This window comes from Poecilia reticulata, chromosome 17 (assembly GCF_904066995.2).
Source record: "Poecilia reticulata chromosome 17, P_reticulata-male-v2, whole genome shotgun sequence".
Classification (NCBI taxonomy): Eukaryota; Metazoa; Chordata; class Actinopteri; order Cyprinodontiformes; family Poeciliidae; genus Poecilia; species Poecilia reticulata.
The window spans coordinates 7,674,389-7,700,105 of record NC_088846.1 but is presented as its reverse complement, the minus strand read 5'-3'; the positions used below and the strand labels follow the sequence as shown (position 1 = coordinate 7,700,105).

Below are 25,717 nucleotides of genomic sequence, written 5' to 3'. Positions count from 1 at the left end.
AAAGGTTCCTCACTGGGTGTTTCAGAATAGACAGAGATACAAAACGTAAAGGTTAATTCCAGATTGAAATGGTTCAGCAGACACAAAATCCATGACCGTCTTAAATCCAAATTTTACAGTGTCAGTGTCTGGTGAACAAAAGAGAAGAACATTTACAGCTCTGGATGATCTGCTCAGACTGATCAGAATATTCTTCATTTATGAATATGAGAACTTGCTGGCTTTATGAAGCATTTTACTTCATGGATATTCGCCCAGATTTATCGGGGACTGCCGACAAATCCGCTTGCGTTGGTCGTAAAGCGCCAGATCTCCGTTGTTAGTTTAGATTGAAACCAAGTTAAATCCAAGTGGCCAAGCTTGCAAAGAAAGGAAGAGTCGTGAGAGGGCTCCAGAATGTTTCATCCATACTTGTTGCTTCCTTTGTCCTCTCCTCCTCATGTATATTGAAATAAAACGGTAAATATATCCTCTGTGTGCATGTCTTGATTTTTTTTTTTTGTTTGTTTTGTTTTTTGTGCACAGCGAGTGCTCCCGCATCCCCCAGAGAAATGATGGCATTGAAGGAGAGGAAGGCAGACTACGAGTCTACCGGCAATGCCAGTTTCCATGGCAACAAGGGCGAGCACATGTCCCGGAAGGACGCCATGACGGGTAGGGATCTCATCTTGCATGTCTGTCACAATGTCGCCGTTTTCCCCGTGGGGTTAAAGGCTTTACGAAGAAAGTCGGCCTACATGTGTCTGTCGGTTTGCCTGCATGCAGCAAAGCTTTAGCATTTTTTGGGTGATTTGGTTTTGAAACCAACGGGTTGGAGAATCAGATCTGAATGCATATCTGTGCTCTGACTGAAGCTGCAGGCGAAGGAGAGCGAGCTGAGCCAAGCGTTCTGCAAAGACATCTTTACTTTACATCTACACAGTAAAACCATTTGGACTTCAAACTTAAACTTACCTTTTTTTTTGAGAGAGGCAACATGATAATATCGAGTAATTTATCGGTCATTTAGATCCATCCATCTATTTGTCAATCTCTCTTCCATTCGTTACCTGATTGATTCTTGCTAGGCCTGTCATCACAACACACCTAGCTGGACGATAAATTGTCCCAGAAATTATCGCGATAAACGATAATATTGTTGTCTTGAGACCATTTTCAAGTAATGTAATGGTAACAGCGTAATAATGCAAGAACGCTTTTTCAAAGATCAGTAAACTTTACATTTTGATGAGCATTTAACGGTAGAACTGGAAGACATTTTAAATAACCAAAATAATAATAAAGAAAACAGAAACAAGTGAAACGAATGATGAAGTCTGTAGAGAAAATTATCCTTCAAGCAAAGGGCTAGGTGAGACTGAAGACTTTTGTCATCCAGTTTTTGGTAGAAAGACAAAAAAGAGAAACAAAATGTTTGAGAAAACCAAAAAAAAAATCACGCAAATGGAAATGATTGAGCTTGTTGTAGTTTATCATGCAAATAATTGAGTTATTGCTTTTTATGACTGGCCTAATTCTTGCCGCACGTTTAAAAAACACCCGGATGTTTTCTTTATGTTCCTCAATGTTTCAATTTTCAACCAGTGATAAAAATATCTCAAGTTTAACAGCAAATGACTTTAAGCTACAAGCATAATTGATCATCAACACGCAATCAAACATTGGTAAGATATACACAAACCAAATTATGAACAAGCATAAAGACTACAAATGGGGAAGCAGCTGTTGGTGATTGATTGATTCTGAAATATTATTATTGACCTGATTAAGTTCTGTTATCCATGATCATGAGATGTTTCCTGAAGAAAATGGCGACAGAGAGAAAAGGACCTTGACTTCACTCTCCACACTCGTTCATGTCGACCTTCACTGCATTCGTCACAAAGGATTTCTCCCATCTGAGTAAACCGGAGAGTTTCTCTCACACACACTCGGGATTACAGGCTCACGGCAAGCAGGCAGTGTAACAGCCTCAGCTCTTCGGCTCTCTGCTGAAGGAGCCTCGACTCGTGGGCCCTTAATGGCGGCTTGGGTTAGTTGAGTCGAGCCGAGCTAGGTTTCCTGGTGTTTGTCGAGGGAACAACGTCTCCAAGGATTCGCGCAGAAAAATCCCCTCTGAGGAGACGACAAACAGGTGCAACCTGTGTGTACAGCACGTTCTAAAACACACATATGGCATTTCAAAGTTTTTCTACAGGGAGGCCGCACGTCCTGAAAGCCTTAAATTCACGTATGTAAAGTCCCGGCTATACAGTGTCTTAAATTCATTTTTTTAAAAAGTAAATCGGCCCCAAATGCATTAATTACAAGTCTTAAATCAGGACTATTTATCTTTTTTTTTTCCTCTCTACAGACTATTCTGTCAGTCAAAATGTGGATGTCTACATTAAATGCGACTCTAGATGGGTGAGGCTAACGCTAACTAGCTGCTGAACCAGCCTTCCTAGCTAGATGCAGTAGCTAGCTAATTCATCACTAGTTGGCTGGATGAAGTTTGACATTCCTGTGGAGATATGGGTCGTAAATTCTTAACATCTTAAATTTGAGTTGGTGAAACCAGCAGAAACCCTGTTCTTCCATCCCCGGATGCAAGGTTCCCCATTAACCCCTAAGTGACAATAAAACCAAAGACATGCTTTTCACACAAGGCGCTTGCATAAGAACATTAAACTCAAGATTTCGTACTCGTTTTGTGCCGTTGTCGCTCAAACATCTCCCCGTTGTGCCTCCAGGTCAGATCACAGGTGGGTCTTCAACCCTGCACAGAGGAGCCTACGTGTCCCCTACTGACGATCTGAAGTATAACCAGGTAAGACAAGTCTTTTTTGTTTCGGAAGCTCTTGACGATTCGACAGCAGAATACAGAAATTAGGTCCGATTTGTTTAGAAGGGCTGTAAGCAGAGCCAAAGTGTTGGGATATAATGACGTATTTAACCATGAAGTGTGGTGATGGTGGTGCAGTGATGACTTTATCTTGTTTATCAGCTTAGGCTGCTCAAAGTTATGTGCCAGAGCATTAACAAGCCAGTGCATAAACAGATGTCTTCAAGCCGAGGTTGCATACTGCAGTCCTCAACAGCTTCTAATGCTTTCTCTTACTTTATCAGCCCTACACTATAAAGAGGCAACATTACTTATTACCGTGACTTTTAACAGGGCTGCACTTTGCAGCAGTTTTTTTTAAATTGCTTCTCATTGAGTCAGTGAAATTTTATTTGTTTGCTAGTAGTAAAAAAATTAAAGAAAAGGATTTAGCAGATTGTAAAAGCTGGTGGGGGAAAAAAAAAACTTTTTCATTTTTCATGTTAGTAGTTTGCTTGAGGAAATCTGAATCAAAGCCACAAAGTATGCAAGAGTATTAGCGCCCGTTGAACTTTTGTCATCGTGCACCATTAAAAAGGTTTGATGTATTGACTGGAGTTTTATGTAATAGCTCAGCAAAAAATAAAGCATAACAGCAAAACAGAAGCTCAACGGTGTTTGGTATTTAAGGTTTTATTCAAATGCAAATCTGAAAAACTTCAGTCCATTTAGATTCACCCCTCTTTACTCTGACAGCCAATTTCAAGAGAGCTAATTGCTAGAGTCTGCTTAAGCTAACAGGTAAAGAGAGCCTACATCAGGTAGGATCGAGTTTTGGGAAGGCATCATCAACAGCTGTGTGCACCACAATCTTTTCCCGTACGGAAGAGTGACTGCTTTCTCTCACAAATGACCTTTGGTCTCTTTCCAGGTCTCTTCCCAAGGCCTACCATCAGAGCCCTATCCTCCTTTCCAGAACCCCCCGCCACTGGACAGCAGCAACTACGAGGACCAGGCCTTCTACGACAGCCAGGTCCACCCGGGAGGCCGTCCCCCGCAGGGCGACCTCAACATGCACCTACAGGGACTAAAGTCCACCGGCAACTATGTAGACTTCTACTCGGCCTCCAGACCCTACAGCGAGCTCAACTACGAGACCAGCCACTACCCAGCCTCACCGGACTCTTGGGTCTGAAGGGACACCAGGAACTGAGGAGGACGAGACGAATGACGGGGAGAAGGGGAGACGGTTCAAGTTTGGAGTTTGAGCTGAGAGGACAGTTTGCCTCCCTCCTCTCCCTCTCCCCTGTAGTTTCTGAGTAGCATTATAGATAGAAGGACAAAGGAGGAGGAAGAGGAGACGGAGTAGTAGGACGGAGACATTGGGACAGAGACGTCTGAGGACGGCACGAGAGGGGGCCGACGTGAAGAAGAGCTGCCACGCATGTGCATGCACACCACCAATCGGACACATTTTGTTCATGTGTTGCGTTTCTGATCAACAAGTGTTTTCAAAGAGTGCTCAGCTCGGCAGGCAGACCTCGGACCCCTGAGGGACGAGACAGACGTGGGGAAAGAGTCTGAATGTACAGGGTACGGGGAGGGAGAAGGGAAGGAGAGGAAGGTTTGGGTCGCCGATTGCTTTGGGGATCGGAAGGACGGCGGCGAGAGAGAGAAACGGATAAGCGGTCTTCGCGGCTGGAGGTTGAGGGGGACACGGTGAAAGTGGTCGCCTGTAAATATGTGCTATAGCAACACGGCTTGTAGTAACGTGAAGCACAAGAGGCAGAGCTGCCGGATGTTTAGTACGTCACTCGTACTTTTAGTTTGGGCTTCAGCGAGGTGACTCCTTCTCCAGGCTGAAGAACGGGAAACGTTTTGAAGGTTTTTTGTTTTTGTCTGTTTCTTTCTACTTTTTTAAATTCCTGTGTATAGTATTTGATGTCCCACTGTACGTTGACGCAGATGCATTGTGTACTGTACATTGCACTATTTCTCATGTTCTTTTCTGGCCTTTTTAGTTTGTTGTTGTTTTATTGGGTCGGCCTCACCCGATAACCTGGCATCACACGGAATAGCCGCACTTAAAATCTCACACCACAGTCGTCTGTTTGTCGCTAATGTGAAACACTGGAGATGAGCTGCTGGGTCACGGTGCTCCTTTCACTGCCCTGCTGTTAGCAGACGGTACTGCCGCCAGGAATAGCCGAAGAGAAAGAGAGAGAGCGACTGACACGCCATTCTTTCTCTGCTCGCTTTCTCTTTTCTAGGCTAGCTTTTGCGCTTTGACGTCGCAAATCCACTCTGTGGTTTAGGGGAAGGGCCTTCCTCAAAGCGACTCGTCATCCGTTGTTGTATATAACCGTGCCAAACAAGCGTGACATCGTCCCCTCGGCTTAACGGAGTGCGTCAAAGGGTCCAAGTTCAGCTGAACAGCCTCTCGGTTCAGACGACGCTAGTTTGTACATGCTTTGTTTTTTTTAAAAGAAACTGTGTTTTACTTAGATGAAAAAATGTCTAACTTGCACCAACAAGAAGAAACCCCCCCCCCCCACACACACACACACACACACACACACACACACACACACACACACTGCATAAAAAAGAAAAAAAGTTTTTAAAAAATGTAAAACCCCACTGAGGGACGGTGGGGCTCCGGCAGAGCTTCACTCGCTCCGACGTTGTACAAAATTAGTTGATTTCTGTGTTGTAAAATAGTCAATGTTTGAAGTACAAAACGAAGAAAAAACAAAAAAAGAAAAAACTTTTCTGAGAGATGGGTGGCAGTTCTAACTTCATGGTAGACAAATCTGTTAATAGAGTACGGATATATATTATATAAATGCAAATATATACTTTTTATGTGCAGATGTGGATGTCACTTATAGCAGCAACAGTAACGGGAAAAGACTTGTTAAAACAAAACAACCAAAAAAAAAAAAAAAAAAAAGACAACAGCTACATGTAGGCATTTTGTTCACATCTTCTTTTCTTGTCAACACACTAAATTGTCAACTTTGTGTAGTAACGTTGTTGCTATGTGGAGTAGAGTAGCCCAGGCGCCGGGGATCTACGTTGTCGCTGATTCAAGCCAACAAGGTGCTACATTTGTTGAGTATCGCCAACGTGTCGGTGTTTTAACAGTGCACAAACCTTCTCCGGATTACTCTGGGTATCCGCACGGCCTTGCTGGAGTATTCACACTGCTTGGACTTTTCTTTAATACTTGTTGTGTCACAGAACACAAAGTCCTATGGACTTGAAATGGATTCAATTGGATAGATGGATTGTGAGTGAGGAGGAAAAAGATCCATCTCGTTTTCTTTTGTTTTTATTTACTTAAATGAAATCTGGAAAGTGCGGAAGACATTTGCATTTACGGTCAACACACTGCAAAAAAATGAAAACAACAAAATTTTACCAAGTGTTTTTTTTTTTGTGTCTAGTTTCTAGTGGAAATATCTTGGAAAAGTTGAAATACGGAAAAACAACGTTACAAGTAACTTTTCAGCAAAATATAGAAGTTTGTTTTAAGCCAGTAATTCCTTAATATTGATTTTTAAAAAGTGCTAGTTCCTTTGGCAGATTGTTTTACTTATTACATGGGGGAAAATGTCTTGTCCACCTACCAGTGGAACTAGTACTTTTTCATCAATATTGAGCAATCACTGAGCTTAAAACAAGCTTCTATTTCTTGCTGAAAAGTTACTTGTAAAGTTGCTTTGCCAAATTTCAAGTTTTCTAGGCTATTGCACTGGCAACTTGACAAAAAGTACTTGGTAAGATTTTGATTCTTCTGCACTGCACTTTGTAGGAAAGCCGTTTCTACGAGTTTTTGCCATTTAGACACTGGAAGTTGTGCTCATTATTTGCAAAGGAGCTGGTTGGATCAGCTCGGGTATCCAAGCTGATCCAACCAGCTCACAGATGATTCAGATGGGAATCATCTGTGAACAGCAATTTTCAGGTTTTGCCACATATACTTGATTGGTTCTAGGTCTGGACTTTGACTGGGCCTTGTTAATACGTGAAAGCATGAAACCATTCCTGGTTTCCCTTTGTTATTTAAAAAAAAAGTTTCAAAGTTTGTGAGTACTCTAACAATGCACTTTTTATAAGCTGACCTCCTCATGTCAAAGTGCAAAACTTGCATCCCATGAATGCATGAGTATTTATTTTTGTCATCAAGTGACAAAAGGCTGCGTTGGATCAGCTGACCGGCAGACCCTGGCCCCGCCCTACCCACTGCTGTTTTAGAAGTCCTAGAGGTCATCTTCCGATGCTTAAAACGCCACTCAGAGCGAAGTTGCTCCCCCCTCTATAGACACACACACACACACACACTGGATGACCAACAGATGTGCCGTATTTGTTAGTGAGCATCTGGAAACTGACAACGTCATGTATGTCTTTTGTGATCCTTAGGCAGAAAACCTGACTTATAACGGAGATGCAATGTCGGTGACCTTTTTTTTTTTTTTTTTGATTTTTTCCTCTTTTTTTTCCGTTGCTAGACCAAATGTGTTTTAAAAAGACAATTGTGAATCTTTCTATTGCCTCAAACAGATTGCAACTGCTCCAAAAAAATATATAAATGGACCATTGAAGAACCTCTGATTGTTCGAGTTGTGGTTTTTTTTGTGTGTGTGTTTTTTATTTATTATTAATTCTGCAGCAAAAATACTTCTTTGTTGTTTGAAATCATATTTGAAGTTTGAGCCAGACGTCCCTCCCCGCCGGTGAGGCTAATAACTGCAGATGTGGCGCTGATTGGCAGCAGTCAGAAACACCTCCTGGCTTGTATCGACCGCCTTCACTCAGGCACAGTCTGCCTCGTGTTTCCCTCTGGGCATCCTGACAGTTCCGGTAAACGGGTCAAAAACAGCGTCCGTTCTAAAGCCAGCGTCCGCTGTACGCTGACAATTCCTCTTAAGAAAAAAAAATAATGGGCCACTGCTAAGAAATGTATTGTTCGACTACCTCCTGTTGCAATAATCCAATCAGCCAATCCCGTGGCGGCAGTACATGGGCCAACGTGCGCGTGCGTCCTGTAAATACACAGAAATGATCATCCAAACGCATAAAAGATAATTTTCTGAGCTTTGTTGTCAAACTGGATTCTCCAACAATCCAGTCATTTGAACTTTTTTGTTTGGGTTGTACAGATATTGTTTAAATTGCTTTTTCTTTCTTTTTTTTTTGTTCAGTTAACTTTTAAGTCTTCAAGTTAGTTTCATTAAACACCGCTCCTGACCTGAAGCGTGCAAAATGCAAGAAACTAATCGCCAGCAGATGAAAAATAATAAAAGATGTTTGTCATTGGAGTTGAAATGAGTTAATTTCTAATTATGGCGTTTGTGGACAGCTTAATCCGTCCGGCAGGCGACCAGACTGCTGACCTGTAAAGGGTCATGACTGCTCTCTGGTGGCCGTGAGGGGAAACTGCACTACAGGTCAGGATGGCAGCCATTTTAGTCTCGCAGGTCCATTCTGCTTGACTCTTCCCAGATGGCACTCCAGAACCACCGTTACGCCATCGCTGCGGCTTTATTTGAAGCACGAACGATCATCAGATTGTTGAGAGGTTTTCACATTTCATTTGTTTCCAGTCGGTTAAAAACCACTTTCTGTCAAAGCAGACTAAATCTGAGACATATTGTCCTCTTTCGTGTACTTTATATTGGACTCTCGACTCCTCATTTCCATGGTTTTTGCTCTAAAAATAGTTTAAAAAAAGAGAAATCAAAAGTTTATCATCAAAAACAACAAAGAAGTTAATTATATCTCAAGGCAGGTCCTTACTGTGCGTTATGTCTGGTCCTTTGCCCAAGGGACAAGCAAACAGCTGGCTAGTTGGACTGGACCTCTCACACAAAATATTGATCTTAAAACTTCTGCAGAATTTTAGTTTGATACATAAATAAAATGATATTTGATTTGGTTATGATTAAACATTGCAGCAGCCTGCCACAGTTTGCAGTGTCAACGTTCATTATCACCATTAAAAAGAAAACATTTTTAAAGTGGAAAACTGTCAATAATATGACAGCAAATTTTAGAATGGTGCATTAATATTAAAATGTCTTGTGTCATGAGACACAATGAGCACACAATTGCTAAAACTTAATGAAAAAAATTTGCAAATTGTCTTAGAAACACACAAAAAATGCACGTCATCCACTTTCACTGGTTTTTATTAGTTCAAAAATTCAAATATGCTATTTGTTGATGTGCTGAAGGAAGACAAACTCAAAAGGTAGAAAAATGCAACAACTAGGATAATAAGTTTATCATAAGGCAAGGGACTGTGACATAAGTGAAGGTTATTAATTGATTTTGGCATGTGAAGTAGGTCTCCCGCTACTCGTTTTATTTACATTCAGTGCTTTTATTTTGAAGTGCCATCAAGTTTTTATTTTTAGACGTTTAATACAACATATGAGAAATATCATTGTATTTTTTTATAATTGAATTCAATAATTTGTGTGTGTCTTTTTATTTGTACCTTTCAATATAAAGATCTAACAGAAGGTATTAGATCCTTGCAATGTCTTGTACCAAAAGGGAAAACAATTTGAATGAAGGACTCGAGCTTCAACGTTAGATGTAGTCAGCATTTTTCTTTAACATTATTTAAAGAAAAGCTGCATTAATTTGGAAGCTAACTGTGTTTTCCAAATGTTTGATAGTAGCATTTGGGAAAAATGCTACCAGTATCCACTTTAATATCACTAGATATCTAACTGGATATCACTATCCAGTTAGATTTGGATACTAACTGTCTTTTTTTTTTTTTGCTCAGGATTGTTTTTGTTTAACAATCATTATATTTTCATTATCAAAAATAACTGCCAAATTAAATGGGAACTTCTAGAAAAAGAAAAACACTTTTTTTTGTACCATAGCTTCTTTTTCACTGATTAATGTTTTAGCCCCAGCATTTTGAAAGCTAAAGGCGTTTTTGGTCTTTGCTGTACTTTGTAACAAAACGGAAACAAATTGACAAAAGTGAACTGCTGAGCTTTACTGCTAGTCCCAGCTAGCTGGAATAGCATGTCTGGTTTAAACTGCAACGTTAGCTTAGATGCTAACTATCAATAAAAATTAAAAACAGAAAAAAATTTTTTTATCTGTATTTAAAGTGGTAACCCTAAAACATACAATCTACAATGTTTTGAAATTAGGCTATACTCATTTTCACTGACACCTCTATTTTGGCTTCATTTTCCCCAGTTTAGCTCCTTTGAAGCAAAAGCGGCTAATGACAGCTTTAATATGGCACAACACACCAAGCCGGTAGCCTGCAGACAGGAAACTGTACCGTGATAACTTTAAAAGTCAGCATGTTAGAGTGAAGAACTAAGCTGTTTATTTTTGGCTCTGCCTTTCAGCTTCTTCACAAAGCCCTAACAAAGCCGCTGTGAGCTAGCTCTTCAACTCAACTCTAAAACGCTCCTCGTCCTTAAACGTACTCTGCAGCAGTGAAGAAGGATCTTTTGTCTTGTTTCGTCGTCCTGCTGTAAGCTCCACAGTCTCAACTTCCTTTATTTCATTAGGTTGTGTTCAAAACTCTCACCCTCTTTTATCTGCCTGGCCGGTTGTAAGATTACTTCTTCTTTGTGAGCCAATTCCTCTGGGCTTTTGTCTCCATATCTAAGTGAAAAATGACTCTACCTAATTATTTTTTTTATTAGCACTTCTCTTTTTTTACTGCTGTTTGCCACTCGAGTCTGTCTACGCAAGCATGACACGATGTAGAGAAATTTTTTTAAAAATTTGTCGCAAATGTGGGGAAAGAAGTAGTTTGATCTCCAAAAATACCTGATTCCCCTAACATTTTAACCCAAGTCACATGTGTATTTAATTATTTTTCCTTCTGCTCCCTCCTCTGCCATTTCTCATTACAAATTACACCTCTCAAGAGAAGTGTGCAAGTTCAAGTAGAAACAAGGCAAAGCAGCATCAGTGATCTGAACAAGCAGATTAATTCAAGCAGTTGAATTCACATTAAAGGTTCAGATTTGCTAAGGCTGTGCTTTGTGCCCGCTTTGCCACAAGACACTTTAGCTCGATCTGGGACGCGCCGCAAAGTCATGTCCTCCTTCGACCCTTCACCTCCTTCTTAGCGCAGATAGCATTCGTTGCCTCTCCTCTTCCTGCCTCCTCTCTATTTTCTTCATCTTGTAATCCCATTTGGGGATCTGGAGCTGGTTGTCGTCGCCGTTCCTGCTCGGCTTTTCCGGTACGAAGCTCGGAGGCGGGGCTTTGCACAGAGTGACCTTTGGCACCACGAGGCCTGGCCGCACGCTGCTTCTCCTCAGCATGTTGAGCGGCAGGAGGCTGGCTCGTCTGATGGCCACCGTGGACGCTGCCGCCACGTCACTGAGCAGCTGGGGCTGCAGGCTCGCTCGTCGGTCCCTCGCTTTGGAGATGAGGAGGACCCTCGAGTTCTGGAAAAGCTTCTTGTAGTTGTTCAACCTGTCGGGACCCAGGCGTTTGAGCTCCGCCACCCGTTGCCGCCTCAGGATCTCCTGCACGGCGTGCCGGCGCTTTCCGACGCACGGCGGGCTGCCCGGGGAGACGGTGTGGCACGCCGTGGCCATGAAGGGGCTGCAGATGCCCGTGGTTATCCTCACCATGTGTTCAAGGACACCATCGTTCGCAGGGTTTACCTTGTTGTTGAAGTAGAGCCTATAAGGGCAGCAAGAGATGAGTTTCATCAAGCGCTGACAGAATGTCTGTGGGTTTTGTGCCTTCCACACGAGTTCCTGCAAAAGAGCATTTTTTTGTTTTTGTTTTGAAAAAATGTTTGAACAAGTACCGGTCAGTGCATTTGATACTAGAACTGAAATCAATCGCGATGCATTAACCTCTAACAATGGCCACTCCAGGGGGAAGGAGTCGCAGAACTGCTCGGCGCAAGGCTTTGATATCAGCCGAAGCATCAAATCCGCCGTTTCGTGTCGACCGGTGAAGAGAGCCCACTCTCTGGGGGTCATTCTCCGTCCATAGTCCCGAGCCTGGACATCACTTCCTACGTAGAGGCATATTTTGGTGATTTCAGGTGTCTAACTTTGGCACAATTTGACATATCCTCTATACCAGTGGTCCCCAAACTACGGCCCGCGGGCCGGATCCGGCCTTCCTCCACATTTGGTCCGGCCCCCTGAACAATACCAGAGCATTCAGATTTTTTTTCATATACCGTATTTTCCGGACTATAAGCCATTTATATGTGGATTTTTCTTCAACCACCAGGGGGCTCTTTAGCAGGAAGTGAATCACTGGAAGTCAAAATTGGAAATGAAAGAATAAAGCGCCCATTAGGATCCAGTAGATGGCGGTAGTGCAACAATAATGGATGCAAGCTGCTGTTGAAATCTAAAGAAGAAGAAGCAGCAGAAGAAGAAGAAGAAGGAGCCCATTTTCATTTAGCACATGCTAGTAGCAACACGAAGGATCAGCACTTTTACTGTTACAGTTACCGTTTGGAATCTACCGTAATCAGTTCAGTTAAATCTACACTTGGCAACTTTTTATTTTTCAACCGTAATAAATGTGATATTCAATGGACCTGTTATGAATCAAATGTTGGGTGTCCGCCCCCCTCTGCTGCTGCTGCATCGTTGTGGAAAACCTGGAGCGGCAGAGATATCTGCGGCTTATAGGTGTTTGTTTACTGGTTTAAAAAAAAAACTTGGGGTTGCGGCTTATAGTCCAGTGCGGCTCGTAGTTCGGAAAATACAGACTATAATCCTTCCTGGATTTTTTCTGTGAAGAAAAAAGAAAAAAATCCAGGATTTTTTCTTCACAGAAAAAAATAACCAATAAATAATTGGTTATTATTTATTTCATTAATAGTGTTATTTATTTCCAGACTTTTGTTCTGTTAAGAACCCAGGGAATGTAATTTGATTGTGCTTTCTGAAAAAAAAAAAAAAACATTTTTACATTTAGGCACTCCTGCAATCGTCACACTTTTTCTGTTACAAACTGACTCCGGCTTCCAACCAGAGAAGGGAGAAGTTATGTGGCCCTCACAGGAAAAAGTTTGGGGACCACTGCTCTACACAAACGAGTTCAGTCTACGCAACATTACCATCATGTTTCCTAACGGACCACATGGAAATCTAATTCACTGCGAAGTGATAACTTTAATACTTGCCTGCCAGCATGAGGGCTCTGACACACTCAAACCTCCCCTGCATTGCAGCTTTCATCAACGCTGTGAAACCGTGACAGTTCCTCCTCTCGATATCCAAACCGGGGAAGTAGTTCAACAGGTAGTTGGAGATAAACGCGTGACCTGTGAACCACAGAGAAAGAAACACACCGTGCATCACGAAGCACTGTGCTGGTTTTCTGAAGCACCTGTCCACGTAACGTGGCATTGGAATTATCATCACAAAGTAATGCCTGATTGTAGAATGAGAGTAAAATAATGCAAGGTTTTCAAAACTACAAACGGTGGTTTTCATTTGTGCTTGACTCACTTTGGTACCCTAACCAAGATCAAGTGACGCCAGCTGCCCTCAGAAGTTACCATGGCTGGTCTGTGAAACCAAACGGGTTTGCCTCAGCTTATTGGTTGAGAGAAATCATTTTAAACCTAATTTTGTCAGGTGTAAGAACGATTTCAAGCTTTTCTGGAAGCACAAGGCAAAATCTAGAGGAAAACCTAGCAGAAACCTTTCAGAATAAAGGAGAATACCCGCTAGCTAGCCAAACGGTACAGCAAGAATATCCATCGAAGGATTTTCATTTGATAGGATATGACTGTTCTAGAAAGATAGAGATTTTTTTTTGTCAAAACTTTGATTCTTAGCATACTTCATGTTCAACAACAGAATTGCTTCTCCATAAAAAAAAGTTTTGAAGTGGTCTCTGCCAAAACCTGTGGAGTCAAAGTTAGACGACTGTTTTTGAGAGGAGATGCTGAATTTGGATCAATTCCAAGAACTCTTGCGAAATAGTTTGGGGAACAAATACAGTAAAGTCAAGGTGAAGAAGACACAGAGTCTTCTTCACCTTGCTCTATCTGCTACCTATTTAGCAGATGGAGCATCTGCTAAATCTTTAAAGCAGTTTGTTATTGATTTTTCTTTATGCCTTTTTTTTTTAACCAATAAGGGTATTTTTGAGTTGTGATGCTATTTGTGTCACTCAAGCATCAGAAAAACTTGCCACTTCCCAGGGAAACGTTCACCGTTAGCAAAAACTGACCCAGGCTTGGATATTTATCACAAACAATGTTTCAACCAGTCAAGCTCACAAGGCTAAAAAGTCAAGGTAGAACCTTTCAATTCTTTTAAACAAGCACAAAAAAATATCAAAGCACGCCACGCAAATTTGTTGGCAGAGCTGATTGGAAGACTAATGATGCTTGAACTTCATCATGGCCCTGAGCTGAAACCCCCTGCTAGATCTGGAAACTGTATTTTTTATTTTTTTTGCAGTCTGCTCTTGTAGCAAGATGGAGCCTTTGATGTTGAGAGTGGGTTTTTTTTCTTCTGTTTCCTTCATTTCTTTAATTTTTTTAATGAAAGGGGATCAATACTTCTTCTAACGAAGCAGAAAATGAAAAACAAGTCCTCGACTATTTATCACCGTCTCCAGAGAGCTATTTGTCTTCATTAGGGGATAAGAGACCGGGGCGCCGTGTCTGCCACATCTGGCTGAGTCACTATGACATTACTGACGATGCTCCTCTGTTATGACAAACACTTTGAGGCAATAAGCCTCATAATCTTCCACGAGGTTTTAAACTGGGCACAAAGCTAATGACAACACGTTACTCTCATTGTTGAACAGTTTGCCATAACTTTTGAGTTGATACAAATCGGATGGCAGCTACAGTGTTAGCAAGTCGAAGTTGGTTTTCAAAGCTGAAAAATGCACTAAAATGTGATTATTGTCCACTTTTTTACGTATAAGAACACTGAATATTGCATAATCTGAACATTTTAGACTGACTGCTAGTCACTAGGCTTATATACAGAAATATACTGAAATACTACCATTTAAATTGTAGGCTATCTCGTGATTTGTTTGGTATGTCAAGTGCAGCAACACTGGGAACAGCTGCTGTACCTCGATGTGAGACACTTAGTATAAAGGTTAAAATGATCACTGCTTAGTATCGCTCCACTTTTTGTGTCATTTTAAGTCTCACAACTACTTTTATTCATTTATTGGCAACCATTAATCCACGTGGCCACGGTGGCTGTAAAAAGTGAGTGATTTTTGTGACTTAAAATTAAGACCATGAAAATTCCTCTCAAAACTTATTCCACCCAAAAAAATAATCAAATCTGTTTAAAGGGAAAACAAAAATAAAAAAAAATACTTGGTGGCCTTGAGCTGTTTGTGAAATCACATTTTGAAAATGTTGAAGGGATTCCTGGTTCCAAGTTTTAATCTTGCAGAACAGAATAGCTCTGGTAAAAAAAGAAAAACGTATATTTCTTTAAACTGAGACATTTATCCAAACGGAAACTAGTTTCCTTTAGCCTCTACATCCCTTCCATCTGATGTTCATCTGTGGTTAGTTCCTCATCCAAAATGGCAGACGTGTGTGACCAAAAGAACTCATGTTAGCATTGTTAGCATCAAGGGGCAACGACCCATATTCCCATACTTTAAACAAATGGAGGACAGAACCAGGCGACTTATGTAACCTTTTTTTTTTTTTTTAAACAAACCTTTAGGTTTTGTGTTGTACAATCATCCAATCCTGGTCAATCTGCAGCTCAAGTAAAATAATTGTGTGTAAAACTAATGGCATCGATGCTCCTGTTAAATACTGACTACAAACATGAATAAGCAATTCCTTCTGTTTTCTTTGTCCTCCAAAATTATACAGAAAGTAAGTATCAGTTCTAACAGAACCTCAGTGTCAGACAGAAATGAAACAACAGTCTGTGTGATAATCAGCGGGCTGAGCTGTGTTTACCTGCTTGAGCCGCAATAATAAGGGCAGTGTTGCCCTCGTTGTCCTGCCAGTTCACATCCAGGTAGGGACACTGAGCGAGGGCCATGACCACGTCCACATAACCATGGTAACACGCAGCAATGAGGCCAGACTGTATAACACACACACACACACACACACACAAAATAAATAGCAGGAGACTGATTTGTTTTCTTCTTACAATTAGGATCTTTAAAAAATGTCCACGTGGTTCGCTGAGGCGGGACGAAGGCCCCCGCATGTTTTCTAACTTTAATAAAAACTAAAAAAAAAGTTAAACTAACTGACCTTCACACCATTTTATGGATTTATTTGAAAAACGAGAAATAGCCAAGTTGGGTACCAGAAATGGGTTTTTTGATGTTGATGTAACAACTGATATAAAAAAAATAGGACTTAATGTAAATGTACCCACAGTCCAGTGGGTACATTTCTTGCTTGTCTAGTTGTCTTTGCCAAGTTCTTCACTCGGACTCCTGTTACAGTGGTTATGATATTCATACTTCAATACACAACTATGCACTGATTCCAAACTGGACTGGACATGTAAATAAAATAATAAAAATGGTAAAGGAATACCTTTTTTCTCCTACTTTGATCGCTTTTGTTTGGTGATCAAACTTTAAGTTCTGCTGTCCTGGGCGGTAAACCATATGAACAAATCATGGTTTACATACTGTAAAAAAAGTGTTTAAGAAATGTGTTTTTTTTCCCTTGTTCTCTCCAAATAAACCCTGTTCTCATATTGTGAGGAATGAATGCAGAGAAAGTGTAAACAAACATATTTTTATTAATTATTTCTGTCCCAATACGGAGGTCTATAAATCATGCTGTTTGGTTTCTGGGTAAAAAAAATAAATAATAATAAAACAGCTGGAGGCTGCTAATCAAAACTGACATTAAAAACTAAACTAATGCTGGACACCAGGAGGTCCATCTGGCTGTGATGAAACAAAGACGGCAGATGGCGTACAGTTTGTCATCATTTACAAAATGAAAAAAAAAAAAGAAAATTGTATCTAATAATGTCTCCTGCTTTACTTGAAAAGGCAGAGTTCTGCGACCACATCTGGAGTAAAATAAGCCCACAAAAGACTTATTTTAACACTTCTAGATAAGCGGTACAAACCTCGGTCTGCCAAATCTTCCCACAGCCCCAAGGTCAGTGCAAGCGTCTTTCTGTCCCTGTCCATGTCCATCAGCATACAGCATCTTTTACCCGGCACCAAGGTCAGTGTCTTCAGTGAGCTCTTTAAAAGCTGAGCCCTCGACTCAAGCTGTTTCTTTACGTTGACACCGAGCAGTTTACGCTCTCCATCTGTCCAGAAGGCTTAAAGTCCTCCCTCCAGAACCGGCTTTCTGCTGAGGATCACCCTCCTTCTGTTTGGCTCTCGGTTAAACCTCACACCACCGTCACTGGGGGGGTTTTCTACTCTTCCATCATGTATCAAAACATTACATCACTTCTACAGTCTGCGAATTGAACTTATAACTTGCATCACTTATGTCTTGGCTATATCTGCTGAAAAGATAGTTTCTTTCTTCGAGGCTGGTTTAGAAATAATACTTCCATCCATTTTCTACAGCCAGTTAATGCTTAAAGTGTGAGGAAAAGGTCAGCAGAGACGAGAGAGTTTGCCCAAAATGCTAAAGCATATATGACTGGTTTATTTTCTCCTCTCTTTTTCATTTTTGCTTCCCTCAATCTGTGGCCTTTAGCATTTTTGGGAAATGTCACTTGCATCTGGTGTAAACAGTATATTTTGCAACTAGCCGGAGAACGCGGAGAAAACTGAGTGCACGTGAACTGTTTGGAATCTTGTTGCCTTTACGCCTGGATCAATTCTTCATGGTATACGTACGTATAAAAATTCTTGGGGAGATTTTTCAGAGATTTCGGTCTCTTTTCACTAGCATCACGCAGTGGCTGTGGGTTGGCTACATGTGTATCATGATAATCTGCAGTCCTACCACATTCCAAAATAGCTCAGTTGAAATACAATCTTGTGATTGGGTTACAGAAAACTCATCATGGTGCATCAATCTGCCGGAAGTAGCCATCAGTAGATGGGCACACTGTGGTCAAGAAGGGATTGACATGGTCAGCAACGGTATTATGGGAGGCGGTGGCAATTAAATGATGCTTAATCAATGCTAATGGGCTCAGAGTGCACCAGGATACACCACCACCATTCAAACAGCAGGACAGGTCTTTTTGTATATGTGAATGCCAAAATCTGACCGTACAATCTGAACCACTAATGATATCTCATTGGACTTGGTTGTTTTTTTCCACCCTGTTACTGTCCAGGTTTGGTGCACCTATGTGAGCTAGAGTGTGTGTGTGTGTGTGTGTGTGTGTATATATATATATATGCTAGCTTGAAGTTCTTGTTTTTAGCTGACAGAAATGGCACCCAGTATGGTCCAGTATGTTGTTCATAGATGGATGATCATACAAACGGACTATTTAGAAACAAAAAATCAAGATGTTCAAATTTACTGACATAGTGGAGTAACAGTTACCTTCTTTAAAGCCTAAATAAATGTATCACTGGGAAACATTCAAAAGCTCTTCTTAACAAAAAAGGAAGGGCTTTATAATTTTGAATAAAAATGTGAATTCAAAAATGTAAAATTAAGAACCACAAGAAAAAGCTTGTGTATATCAGTACATGGGGTGAAGCTGGAATGAGTCCAGCAGCAGTTTAAAACATCGTTTAAGAAGCTGGTCATCACTATCACAATATGAGAAATAATTATCAATTATTATCAATATCTATCATCAATGTTATTGTTACTACCTAAAGAGGTTGTGACAATAACTGCTTTATGATTTAGAAAAGAAAATGATTCTTGCTCTTAATGGCATGTAATTATGAATGCACTGTACTAGTTATAGATTTGGATACAGAAAATTACTAAGAAAAGTGTTAAAACTAAGTTAATATGTATAGTAATGTATTGGATGATGCTACAGATGTAAAAGAGGTGGGTGTAAAAAAATAAGTTTGTACTTCTACCCACTTCTTTGAACATCTAAATATACTTTAACTTTGTTTATTCTTTTATTATGTTCAATAAGGTCAAACTTCACTCAAGTCAACTCTACCAGTCTTTCCATTCCCCTCTGACATCAACATGCTGCTCAACAAATGTTTTTTTTTTAGACCACGTGAACCCGAGGATCCCAAAGATCCCAATTAGGTCAAGGAGAAACATTAAGGTTACAGCTGGTTTATTTAACAACTTGGGTGGTGCGTGGCTGCCTGGGTTACTGGTATAATGTAAATCCTCAGTTTAATCTGAGGAAGCTTTAGCTTGAGAAGTGAAAAATCTATTAGAACAAAAGAGCATCCTGGTTCCTTTCTGAAAAGGGTTAAAGTGACATAATCTTAGTGTCTAAGTCTACACAGGAGGTCTCCAACTCCAGTCCTCGAGAGCTATTGTCCTACAACTTTGAGATGCATCCCATGATGGCATTGCTGATTTGACTGAGGTATGCTGAAACAGAGATTGGTCTAAAGGTCCAGGACAGCAGCTCTTAAGGACGGGAGATAGCAGAAAATAAAGAAAATGTAAAAGGTACTGATCCCAGACACCTACTCTTCTGTTTCGGTCGGTCTCCTTTACCTCTTCTTCAGTCACTCCTTGTCTGATCATGATCTTTACTATGATGGCATTGTTGTTGCAGCAGGCCTTAAAGAAGGAGATCGGTTCGGGGGTTTCCAGGTGGTAGAGGGAGCGGTTAATTTGGGAGATGACTGAATCGTCTAGGGGATAGAAGGAGTCTTCTGTCGTAATGCTGTGGGTATCCGAACGATCCGGTAGGGAGTCGAAGTCCAGTTCCTCAAACTCTTGATAGATATCGTCCTCATCCTCCCAGTAGTTTCGTGTGTAATCGACTTCAGCCTCTTCATTAGCGTCGTCTTCTGAGACTGAACACTCAACTCCATTTTCATCAACCTTGCAGATGGACATAATGGGTGCATCCCCAGCCAAGATGTTGGCTTTACTCTTAGTCTTGCCAAGGGCAACTCCTCCAGCAAATCCATTCTCTTTGACCTTTGAATCTTTACCTTGTTCCTCTGTTATTAACACCATTTAAAGCATCCCCAGGCCCTGCTTACCTTTTGAAATTCATGTGGGGCGCCAACAAAAACCTTTAAAGAACCCAGAGTTTACATCTAACAGCCCACGGCATTGTAGTTTCTCATCCTGTGAAAGCACGCTCTAAAGGTTGACTCCTAAAAGTCTGACATGCAAATAACTAAAAGAAGTGAGAAAAAAGCCACAGGGAACTTGGCACTCCATCGAGAATCCTCCAACATCTTATTAGAATTCCTGTGAAATCAGGATTCAGCAGAACTTTGCAACGTATTGGAAAAAGTTTGATCATATGCATGATCTGAGGCAGTCACTCTGGGCAGTCCATTAGTGGCCAAAAAGAGTCAATGAAAACAAACTGAACTTGTCGTTCTTCCCTAATGACTTGTCAGTGACACAGTTTTGAAATAAATGAAGCTTCAAAAGTCGAAGATTATCCATGAGTTTCAGAACACAGACAAAGCCTCGGCTGTCCTCCGCGTAGCTTTCGACAATGTCCCCGTAAGTCCCGTCTTTCACATTCTTCGATCCTCGCACTGGAAAAATTCCTAGATTCTTGTGGTCCAATTCCAAAAACTAGAATGAGAAGAAGCCGACGATGTTGAGCAACTAATCCCGTGTTTCCCTGTAGGGGAGCACTTGGCTGTCTGATGGCCAGCAATGGGATGAAAGGGATTCTGTTGAACTGCTTCTTGATAATCCATTTAGTCTCTCTCTCTCTCTCTCTCTCTCTCTCTCTCTCTCTCTCTCTCTCTGACCTAAAACTGACTGAGTCAAACACAGGGTTGAAACTTTTAAAAATAATGAAAAAAACTCTTCAATTCAGACATTTTGGAGAAAATCTTTTTTTTTTCCACAGTGCCTAAAGGGAACTCTAGTTAAAAAAATATGTTTGTTTTTTTTACATTTGCCATCTTGGTTTGACACAAATATGCCTATCAGTGAATTGTCATTAGTTTAACTAAGCTGACTCAACCCCCTCTTTCTTTTATCTCCTGCTGCACTTAACACAGCCATCTTAAATTGGATTTCCAACCCACATGACCTCATCGGTATATAGGCTACAGTGGAAAAACTGGGAGCAATCCAAACTTTAGCCATGTCACCTTTTCCAAGAAATGACTTTTGAATCGAATTCACCTCTGCCACTTAGTAAATGAAGGAGATTCTTGAGAAAGAGGATAAGAATCAGAAACACACAAGTGGCATATTTAGCTTTCTGGTCAAATAAAGGTCTCAAAGAAATCCAGACCTGTCATGACAGCAGGTTGTGATGAGGGTCTAAAATGGAGGAAAGGAGCGGTGAACCTTTAAATGAAAATCCAACAAGTGGAGAATAAGCCCAACAGAGAAAACAGAACCAACAACAACAGCAACTGGAAAAGCGTTGAGCTGCATAACAGGAGGAACCGACAAGGAATGGGAAAAGAAATGGCCTCCAAAAAGAATGGGGTGGTGATTACTGGATGACGTTATGCTGCAGCTGTAGGAAAAGCAGCAAGCTGGTAAAACCATGAGTGAAATGAAATACAGGGGAAGTGAAACACAGAAGAAAATAACTAAATGGAGCATGACTGAAGACGAGGGGTGTGGCGAGAACAAAAGTGACAAAACAGTCATAAACAGGTGGAAGAGGGAACAGGAAATAATTATCTCACAATGTACAAGAAAACAAGTTGGAATAACACAATGTAAGACTCTAGGCACTCCGCACACCACTGCATCTCGCCATTTATTGAGCACTGATTGGTGCTTTTGGAGATAAGATATGGTTTTGACCTCATAACAGAACCCACTCTCCAAAATGTGGACAAACCCTTTAATTTGATGTGATGCGAAAAGGGAACTTAGTCTATGAGTTGAAACGGTTCCTACATGGCTGTGCTGAGTAGGAAGTGAGATGAATGAGTTAAAAATAATACAAGGGGAAAGTGAAGCATTTACGTATACAAGCCTGCTTTCATACCCAACATATGATGCGATATAAAGTTGCTGTTTAGGTTTAGTATAACTAATCACATAATATTTAATGAATCCATATTAAATGTGCTAACCCTGTTTTCTTGGGGGGTTTTTTTTACAGCAGAGCAGAAGGAGAAACTCTTCTCGACACCCTGCTAATCTGTCCAGAGCTCCTTAAGGGGCTACAGACGCTTACTCCACGATTTGATCGCCATGACAACACAGATCCCGTTGTGCTTCTGAAAAACGGAGAACGGGAGGCAAACATTTGGTCTGGCTTGGCAGGGGAACTCTGGCGTTAGCCGCATATGCTCCTAATCTGTGCTTGGACTAACTGTTGGGACTGCGCTTTGGCTCCAAGGTAATTGGATTCAAGAGAAATAACTCCACATCCTGTTTCCTGGAGCTGCAGCAGAAATGATTTGCACGTTAAGAGCCAGGCTGTTATTAAACACGGAAAATCGCAGTATGTTTTACTTGATGACGAAAGACTGATGGGAAGCATCGCAATGCTGGCATATCCCTGTGACGCAGCTGTAGCAGCAGTTAAAAGCTTCTCTTTTCTCTAAAAACTTTTTTCAGTAGTTTTTGAATATTAGAGACAAGATGTAATCTGGAGCAAGGTAGACAATTTAGATATTCCTTTTTCTGATTAGGGCTTCCTACAGAACAATTGAAGTTGTTGGGATCAGTTCAGATCTTTGGAGATCCCTCAGGGCAACATTCTTGGACTACTTTTCTTTTTTATATTTTGCTAAAGACTTATAAAATGTGTGCACATGTGTTTTAAGTCCAAGTTTCTTAATTCTTGACTATTTATTGGTAATCAATATATTTTTAGGCCCTCTAAACCCTGGCGTTTATGTAAAACCAGAAAACTTTGAATGTGATGCTACACCGGAAGTTTCATTTAGTAGAAGTTTCAATATTTTGTCACCTATAAAAATCCTGAAAAATGTCCAATACATTACAATACTTTTATCTTCAAAAAATAAACACAACCATTTACAGTTCGTGCTTGTAGGTTGTCCATTATGACTTTAATGTTGAACAGATTTTGGGGGTTTTTCAGTAAGTGCATCTTTTTTCTTGTGGCAAATTAATAACTTCCAAAAATGAATACTTTTTAAAATAAAATGTGGCATTTTACAGGCCAGTTTAAATTTTGTAAAAATATGGGATTCCAAAATAAGTTTGTCAAGCTAACATTGGCATTTATCTAAAAAAAAAAAATCATCCAGTCTTAACATCTGTTTATTGTTTATATCACAGAATCAACAATCAATTGAACTTTTTAAGATTTTATTTTTTTACCTTTATGTTACAGTACATGCCACTGCCTTTTTTTGTGCACATATAAAAAAATAGAAATTATTTGCTTCTAGAAATTGAAATTTAACATTAAAATTCAATGCGTCCAGCTCAGTTCAAAGGTACTAAAAAGGTCACTTTATAGCATCTTTCTAAAATGTGAGCGTTCCACACAGCAGCAGAGCCACAGGGTACTGGAAAGAAAGTCAAATTCACAATCCGCCTCGACGGAATAGTAGTAAATACCAGCTAAAATGTAAAATTCATTACAAGGAACAGATGCAAAAATCATTTCGTCCTTTAGGTTAAAAAAAATCCGGGACGTCGCCGCCGTCTCCGTCTCTTGGCGCCCGTCTCAAAAAAAAAAAAAAAAAAAACAACTCACAAATCCAGCCATGTTGGTGTCGTCACAACAGACTGAAATGATTGCAACTGAAACATAAAGTGCGACACAGTGAAACACGTGGATGAATAAAAGCCTTTTAACTCTTCGTGACATTGCTGATCCGAAACAAATAAATTAAATGAAGCGTCTCTCTAAGATTATAGAAAACAGCAGAAAATGAGATTTTCTCAAACAACAGCGGTGAGAATTCAGAGAAGGGCCTTTTTCTTTTCTCTCTTTTGCTCTGTATAACAACTCAACACTCGTGCACGTCTAAAGCATCTCAGCTGTCTGATTTTTTTTCTCTAGAAGTGGTTGGAAAAAAAGGGATAGCAGAGAAATCCAGAGAACTCGGTCACACAAGTGAGAAGCTCAGCGACCGACGTCCAGTTCGATTTCATATCCACACGTGCGGCGAAATGCGACGTGTAGTTTAAGGTAAAACAAAATTGCTGAGATGTTCCGCTCTGAAATGAAAACCACATAATCTTAATAAAATTATACACTTAAAAAAACAAAACAAAAAAAACAAAAGAAAAAACACAAAACTGCCATGCAGGTAACAGTGATTATCTCAGGACCGTGCTTTGTTGTCGCGGCTGACTCATCGTTTTACAGATGACCGTGGATCATTTTATGATTCCGCCATCTGTGAAATATGATCACGCGCGTTCACAAGAATATAAAAGTGTTTAGCTGCCCTTTGCATGAGGCTTGGCCTGTCTGACCATTAGACCGCCAACTGGGGAGCAGCTTTCTCTGATTTCTTGCTATGTTGCCGTCCGATGCAGTTATGAAGACATGTAAGTTATGCCAGTTAGATTAAACAAAAAAACATAAGGCTAAAGAAATGACCCAGTGAATTCCCAGATGGATCCCCCGTCATAAGCATGTCCTTACAAAGCGTCCACCAAAGAACCACATCTGAAGGGAACATCAGGGGGAAAATAAAAAACAAAACTCCAAGCAGCTAACAACTTTCTGTCCATCAAGAAAACTCTGGAGTTCACTGATAACTTCCCAGCTTTACTGTACAAACATCATGAGTCCGTTCGTCACACTTCTAAAACAGACTTTCTCGTACATTTAAAACGTACAGATTGTCACTGATGGCTTTACTGCACGGTAAAGCTGGGAACTGCGATTTGCGCGCTTGACGTCGTTCAGTTGCGCAGCCCTCGCTCCAGTCGTCGTTTACCGAAAGACGAGCAGAGCAGCTCAGTTTTACTGAACTTTTCACATTTTGTCGTCGCGTGACGATTACAGACTTCTAATTTTACTGGAACAACATGTGGATTTTACTCACCTGTTCAAATTAGTAAAGCTAGCAAATGACTAACAACAAAACATTCAAATAAGCATCTAGTGAAAATGACAGCAGCTGAGTGGAACATAGTTGTTTTGGACCTCTGAAACAAACATCCTCAGAGCGTTGTCTTGTTTTAGATGCTAGTTAATCTCCTCTTAGTGTTTTTTTCACTGTTTTTTTTTTTTTTTTTTTTTAACTGTTGTCTTTTGAGTGTTTCCAGGCTGGTTTCGTTTTAGCATCTGAGTACTGGAAAGGGCGCTTTGTGTCTCAAACTGTTACTTAATCGAATGTTTTTGGGTTCAGTCTAGATGAAGTAACAGACAGCAGCCTTTGTCTTCTGTTTTTGCCCACATCTAAAAGGATTCAGTTTTAAAATGTCTAAAAAAAAACTATGAAGAAGCCTTCCGCTAAAACTCAGTGACATCAGAAAAATAAAAACATGCTCTTCACATTTTTTTGTTACAACTCCCTCCCCCCCCCTCACTCTCACTCTCACCCATCTTGTCTTTGTATCGACCAATCAGTTTCCAGCTCTGTTATTTCCTTAGAGATCCTCTGAGTACCGAAGTACACCAACTAAAGTCCAAACATCTCCTTCACGGCTCTAAGAAAAAATATATATATAACGGTGCACACGTTTATTCTACAATATGTTCAAAGGAAGCTCAATCTGAGGTAAAAGCTATGCTCATCGGACCTGAATTTTGAAGCAAACTTCCAGGAAATAAAAAAATAAAATAAAAAATCCCCACCTGAGCAGGCGACTACAACGGAGGGACCGGCGAGTGGATTTTGTAATCCTACAAAGTTTGACTCAAACTGAGCGCTAAACAAGCTTAAAGACTTTGTTTCGACTTTCAACCTCAC

General features: G+C 40.5%; 2 protein-coding genes across 6 annotated transcripts in view; one reads left to right on the top strand and one right to left on the bottom strand.

Annotated features, from left to right (window-relative positions):
- Nucleotides 1-7,418, top strand: part of ctnnd2b (catenin (cadherin-associated protein), delta 2b) — a 176,720-nt gene extending 169,302 nt beyond the window's left edge. For all 5 annotated transcript variants that reach the window (XM_017310043.2, XM_081598154.1, XM_081598153.1 and 2 more), the window contains 3 exons: nt 526-654; nt 2,733-2,809; nt 3,735-7,418. In XM_017310043.2, coding sequence (XP_017165532.1) covers nt 526-654; nt 2,733-2,809; nt 3,735-3,998 — 470 coding nt within the window. In that variant the 3' untranslated portion in view covers nt 3,999-7,418. The remainder of the gene's footprint in view (nt 1-525; nt 655-2,732; nt 2,810-3,734) is intronic.
- A 1,564-nt stretch (nt 7,419-8,982) lies between these two features.
- ankrd33bb (ankyrin repeat domain 33Bb) lies at nt 8,983-25,674 on the bottom strand. The gene is made up of 5 exons (XM_081598156.1): nt 19,383-25,674; nt 15,759-15,888; nt 12,968-13,112; nt 11,677-11,836; nt 8,983-11,574 (listed from the first exon to the last, which is right to left on the bottom strand). Exons 1-5 carry the CDS (start codon nt 19,878-19,880, stop codon nt 10,918-10,920), a joined length of 1,590 nt encoding a protein of 529 aa, XP_081454282.1. The 5' UTR covers nt 19,881-25,674; the 3' UTR covers nt 8,983-10,917.
- Between the last annotated feature and the right edge of the window lie 43 nt (nt 25,675-25,717).

What these genes read in the sequence shown, in the direction of transcription:
- ankrd33bb (XM_081598156.1), bottom strand. Translation starts at nt 19,880, where the DNA reads ATGGTGTTAATAACAGAGGAACAAGGTAAAGATTCAAAGGTCAAAGAG. An exon ending in AGACCGACCGAAACAGAAGA is followed by an intron (nt 15,889 to 19,382) that starts GTAGGTGTCTGG and finishes TGTGTTATACAG; the next exon opens with TCTGGCCTCATTGCTGCGTG. An exon ending in TATTATTGCGGCTCAAGCAG is followed by an intron (nt 13,113 to 15,758) that starts GTAAACACAGCT and finishes TGTGGTTCACAG; the next exon opens with GTCACGCGTTTATCTCCAAC.